Source organism: Haliaeetus leucocephalus, unplaced genomic scaffold (assembly GCF_000737465.1).
Source record: "Haliaeetus leucocephalus isolate CR32 unplaced genomic scaffold, Haliaeetus_leucocephalus-4.0 Scaffold264, whole genome shotgun sequence".
Classification (NCBI taxonomy): domain Eukaryota; kingdom Metazoa; phylum Chordata; class Aves; order Accipitriformes; family Accipitridae; genus Haliaeetus; species Haliaeetus leucocephalus.
In genome coordinates this window covers 178,629-184,378 of record NW_010972700.1, presented here as the reverse complement: position 1 = coordinate 184,378, position 5,750 = coordinate 178,629, and the positions used below count along the sequence as shown (strand labels likewise).

Genomic DNA, 5,750 nt, shown 5'->3' with positions numbered 1-5,750 from the left:
GGGGGGGGGGACTCGAGCGGGAGTGATGGTCTCTGTGTCCACGGAAATCCGCTGGTTTATAACGAATGCTGAGTAAAGTCGTCATTCCAATTTTAAATTGTTTTTCCGTGTGGACGAGATGTTGGGGTTTTTGTAGGGGGTTAAGCCAGTGTCCCCCAGGTCCCTTCACTGCGTGATCGCGCGGCATTTTTGTGTTTACTGACCGAGGTGCTGTTGAAGGAACTGATTTGTGTATCTTGTTAATATGCCCATGAAAAAAAACTAGATTGTTTCTGGTGCTTTTAACAATGTGGCAGGTGTGTGTTCATTTTTCATGGTCTTGCTCTTTTGTGACACATAGTATCTCAATGTATTTATTTTGCTGGTTTTTCCCTTCACATAGCTTTGGAACCAAACCATGTGTTTTACCAACTGTCATCTACATCTGCACTCAGAGGGAAGAAAACATCATTTTAACGAGTTACCTCATCTTAATCGTCTTTAGAAATCTCAAATTTCCAAACGCCATTTATTTCAAAAAATGCATGGCAACTTTCTCTCCCCCCTTTATCCTTCCCTTTCAGCTTGTGGCTTTTTCAGTACAGTTAGTTTATGCTGTAGAAATATGACTCGTACATTTGCTGTTTCTCTAAGTAGTGATAAGGTCTTCAGATGACAGTAACACTCAGCAATTTACAAAGCTAGAAAACTCGCAGCAGTAGATGCAATGTATGCAGCATATAATACAATTACGTTTCATATTTCAGTGTCAACACATAAAATGTCTACAGTAGCTACCTATAACCTTAAAACCAGACTTCTCAAATGTGATTCTAATGTTAATCATGCAGTTTAGAAATTTTCCAAAATGATGACAAATGCTAGGCAGCTGTGCCTTATCATCAATATGTTTCTAATAACCCCAAATGCTATACGCTAAGTATCTTCTGTAATGGTCTAGTTGTTTTATAACGTTCCCTGGTACTTCTGCTCGGTTCATTTCTCTGTATTCCACACAGAGAAATATGTGAGACTAAAAAGAAGTGATGTTCAGAAACCAATCTAAATCTCTAACTCTTATCCTACCACTCTTAAAAGTCTGTCATTTTATCTCTGCTTGTTTGCTTTGGTTAATTTTTTTGTTGTTGGTTTGTTTTTCAGGAGCTTTTGGCACTGGCAAGTTGTACTTTGTAAGCCAAAGATAATACACAGGTGACTGACATTCTCTTACCAGATAAGTGGTCCTCCAGCATTTCTGATTGAAGATGCTGCAGAAGGAGGGATAATTAGAGCCAAGATACTACTCATAAATTCCATTTTTTTATTTTTTTTTTTTAAGCCAATTTAGGCAACAAGCACAGACAGGAAGAAAATATATATGTTTCTAACTGGAGATTTCAGAATAAGAAAGAGTATTTTTCAGGAAAATCTATGCAGAGCTCACCCAGGAGCTGTAGCGGCAAAACACTAACCGCAGCTTTGCTTTTATGTCTTCCCATTGCCTCCTAGAAACTTCTAGCTGGAGCAGTTGCCTGAACAGGAGAAAGCTGTCAGCATGTAGCACAACCTGTTCACCTGGAGGAGGTACAGCAACCAGGGGGGAAAGACAGAGTCCCACGGTTTATAGGGTTTGATAATACACAATAGGCTGGTGGCTCCTTCAAGCTCTGACATCCTCGAGTTGTTCTGGAGCTGTGCTTGAAGGGTTGTCTCTGTTCCCTCCCATCACACTTGGGTTTCCTGCTTCTGAAGGATTATTTCTTTTGGATGCTCCAAAGCCTTGGTCAGTCACTGGAAACTCCACTGTTGTTGAAGTGGGATGGATGAAATTTCCATCCATTTCCTTTAGTCAACATGGTTATTTTAGACTGTCAAGAGAAATATGAATGTCTGGATTCCTTTTCCATATACCTGACAGTATAAACAATGCAATAAACTCAGCTCTTCTGCCATGATTGATAAGGTTTCCACAACCAGTTCTTTCCAGGAACTTGAGTTCCATTTATAAACAACTTCTAAATCTCTCCCTACTCCTCTCCCCGATTATTTTGCCTTTAGCATTCTCCGGCTGTACCTCTTTCTGAAGAGGCAGTATGCACACCAGAACTGACTGGCCTTCAGTTATTATTCAGCTGGTGCTTTTTTGTATGTTTGCTTGTTTATTTCTGGGGGCTACGGTTTGGTTTGTGGGGTTTTAAAGATATTTTTCAGCTGGAAGGCTGAAAACAAGCAGTAGCTATTCAGTTCACAGTAGCCACCTTTCCTTGACGGAGGATGTCTTCCTACTCCATAGCCAATTTTTACAAAACTTGCTAGAACTAATTATCTCTAAGACCTGGATCAACTGTCACTTTTGCCTGGAACTGATCAATAGACTTAAAAGAGTTAACAAGGGAGCTGGGGGTGCAGAAGCTGGTTTTTGTGTTTGGGGGATTTGGTGGTTTGGGTTTTTTTTTTTTAATGCCCCTGCTTTCTGATCTATGGACTTCACATTGCTGAGATTGCCCTGTGTTATTCTACATTTTCTCTTTCAGAGCAGTGTAACAAAAGCAACAGCCTTTGTCTGCTACTGTGGAGACAAAACCACAGATCCTACACCACATTGTCCAGGAGCTGCCTGTCAGGTTGTGGACTTTCCTAGATGTTCATGAGAGAAGTCCTGTTACCAGGCAGAGGTGTTCTCAGTGAACTGCTTTTCCAGGTAATGTTTATGCCAAAATAAACTCATTAGGCTCACAGCATATGTGGGGAGCTAAATGTTTAGAGGTGGGCCACTCTGGGTCCTCTTCTTGCTTTGCTGAAAGAGAAAACTACTTTTCTTCACTTTAAAAGGCAGATACAATGCCCTCCTGTCTTACCAGATATTCTCCAAGCTGATCGAGTTGCTACTGGCAGCTGCAGGGGAGGCAGAGCAAATGGGGATGGATGAGCACCCAGCGCACCTCTGTTCCTGAGGAGGGGGAGCAGGGCTGGGGGGTGGACACGAAACCAGAGAGCATCACAGAGGCAGCACCACGCTGTTCTCCTCAACACCGGTGGCTGCTTTTGTCTCCCCAGTTTAGGTGTTAAGCACAGCAGCACTTGCAAGCAAGCGTTGCTCACTGGGAAGGAGAAAGATCCCACGCTTTCCTCACCTGGTTCCCTTTCAGGCAGTACTATTTTGGATGTAGGCTGGAAATAGTTGTGCATCCAGAACTCTGCCCAGCAAGGTAAAAGAAAAACAAACAAACAAACAAATAAACAAGAAGCAAAATGATCCTGGTAAGGTGATAGATCTTTTTATTTCTTCTACCAGTGTCCAGAATCTCTCTCACTATCCTTACAAATCTCCCTGAGCAATTGGTTTGTTGTGATTTTAGCAGTCTCACCCACTTAAATTACATTTACCTATGCTAGATAGGTTTCTTGTATATGCCTGTGCCATCCATCTCCTCTGCTACCAAGAAAGTCTAGACTTTGGCCCTTAAGGGTTCCAAAAGGAAACAGCTTCATTATAGCACTGGCTATATGATAGCAAACTGTCCAGTCCTAGCTTCATTCAACCACAAATTAAATTGATCCCTTTAAAAGTGGATTAGAGTGTTCTAATTTACTGATGAATGAATTTATAACTATAATTTATAATGTTGCCATGCAGCATTTTAATTAAAAAAAATTATTACCCTTTTTCTAAACATACAGGCTAATTCTATACTAAACAAGACTTCCTCTATTATATATAAAAAAAATAGCACATCAGAGTTCCAAATACCATAAAATCATTTTAGTCTCTTTAAACAATTGTATTTTCTTCTTGCACAATTAAGTCAACTTAACAAAAAAAACAGCCAGAATTTCTGATTCATGATAAATTCAAAATTCAATTTTAAATCCACGATTTATTTTTATTACCAGGAATATCTTAGTTTTAACTTAAACAAACTAATGTAATCTTTAATACATCCCAAAAGAAGTCTACATTCTTTCAACTTACAAATTAAGTCAGAACTTCCATCTCATTTATAGTCCTGGAAAACAAGCCATGTTCTGTGGGCCAGAAGAATTAATTCCAAACACAATTAACAAAGCTTAGTATTCCAGAGCCTCTGTATCTTTTCTGGTTGTCATTTTTCCCTTTTCTATTTAACTTGTGGCTGTTACAAATGCAGGCTATTACGTGAAGTATGCAGGTATACTTCTCCTTGAAGGAAAAAAAGAGTAGCAAAACCCCTTGCAATTTTCCCTAGGGGTTTTTTTTGTTTGTTTGTTTATTTGTTTTTTTGTGGAGAAATTACCGATAACCACACTTTGTACCTACAGACCCGCCCGAGGAAGCAGCTGCCGGAGACACCGAGCCCGGATGCTCCGGGGTGACCCCGGGGGCGGGGCGAGGCCAGACAGCAGAGGACGAGCTTCACCACCGAAGTGGGCGATTGAAAGAGCTCGTTGTGATTGGCTGATAGGATTGGAAGGATTAACCAATAGTAGCGTGGGATTTAAAAAGGACCAATGACAAAGCCGTTCGTACGGGGAGTGATGTCACTGGCGCCCTTATCCAATAGAAGCGCTGATAGCTGAGGCCAGAGATTTGCATAAGGCCCCTATAAATACGGGAGTAATCGCATTATCGGGCACTCCGGTGCTCCAGAGCAACCTGAGAGTTGTCGCCATGCCCGAGCCGGCCAAGTCCGCCCCCGCGCCCAAGAAGGGCTCCAAGAAAGCCGTCACCAAGACGCAGAAGAAGGGCGACAAGAAGCGCAAGAAGAGCCGCAAGGAGAGCTACTCGATCTACGTGTACAAGGTGCTGAAGCAGGTGCACCCCGACACGGGCATCTCGTCCAAGGCCATGGGCATCATGAACTCCTTCGTCAACGACATCTTCGAGCGCATCGCCGGCGAGGCCTCGCGCCTGGCGCACTACAACAAGCGCTCCACCATCACCTCGCGGGAGATCCAGACGGCCGTGCGGCTCCTGCTGCCCGGCGAGCTGGCCAAGCACGCCGTCTCCGAGGGCACCAAGGCCGTCACCAAGTACACCAGCTCCAAGTAGAGCGTCTCCCGGATCCGCAGTTCTAACCCAAAGGCTCTTTTAAGAGCCACCAAGTTTTTCAAGTAGAAGGGCTGAATTACTTATTTTCTCGGGAGGTACGTGAATAGTCTGCTCGTTTGCACATCACTGGAGAGTTAAGTACTCAGTTTTGTAGATATCCGAAATGTTAATTTTCAAGCGGAGGGCTCTCGGTAAACAGCTATGCTCGGCATGCAGAGTTATACTTGTTTTTTTAAAGCTAAGATACGAGTACCTGCTATTGTCTCTGGTCTTGAATGTGACTAAACAGCAGCAGCAAGTTTGTCCTAGTGCTTTACCAGCTCTCGCTGTTCAGGACTCGGGAGTCCGCGGGGGAAGGTACGTGTCCTTTTACTTTCTAAGGGTTTTAATTTCTCTTACCGGATAGATCCGGTAGAAAATCCTAGATGCTGTTAAGAACTGGCTTTCTGTACACTATGCCTATGAAATAAAAAAAATCGTATTTCTGCCCCTTTCAGGGACTAATAAATATTTTGAAAGCAGTTTCTGAAGCAAGTCTTCCAGTCGTATTTTTAGCTTGTTTTCTTTTTTTTTTTTTTTTTTTCCTCCGTACGTTCCAGTGCACGCCCCCAACACCATGGCTTTTTTCACTGGAATTACTTGTCTGTACTCGATTAGGCAACAGGGAAGGATTTTTATTTCCGAGGGGTTTTCCGGTTTAAAACGCCCCTGTCCAAACTTGCGCAGGAGTTGGTTCTCTCCC

At 42.7% G+C, this 5,750-nt stretch overlaps 1 protein-coding gene across 1 annotated transcript; it reads left to right on the top strand.

Moving 5' to 3' along the window:
• Positions 1 to 4,609: 4,609 nt before the first annotated feature.
• Positions 4,610 to 5,205, top strand: LOC104832830 (histone H2B 1/2/3/4/6). The gene has a single exon (XM_010569209.1). It carries the CDS (start codon positions 4,628 to 4,630, stop codon positions 5,006 to 5,008), a length of 381 nt encoding a protein of 126 aa, XP_010567511.1. The 5' UTR covers positions 4,610 to 4,627; the 3' UTR covers positions 5,009 to 5,205.
• The last annotated feature ends 545 nt before the right edge of the window (positions 5,206 to 5,750 follow it).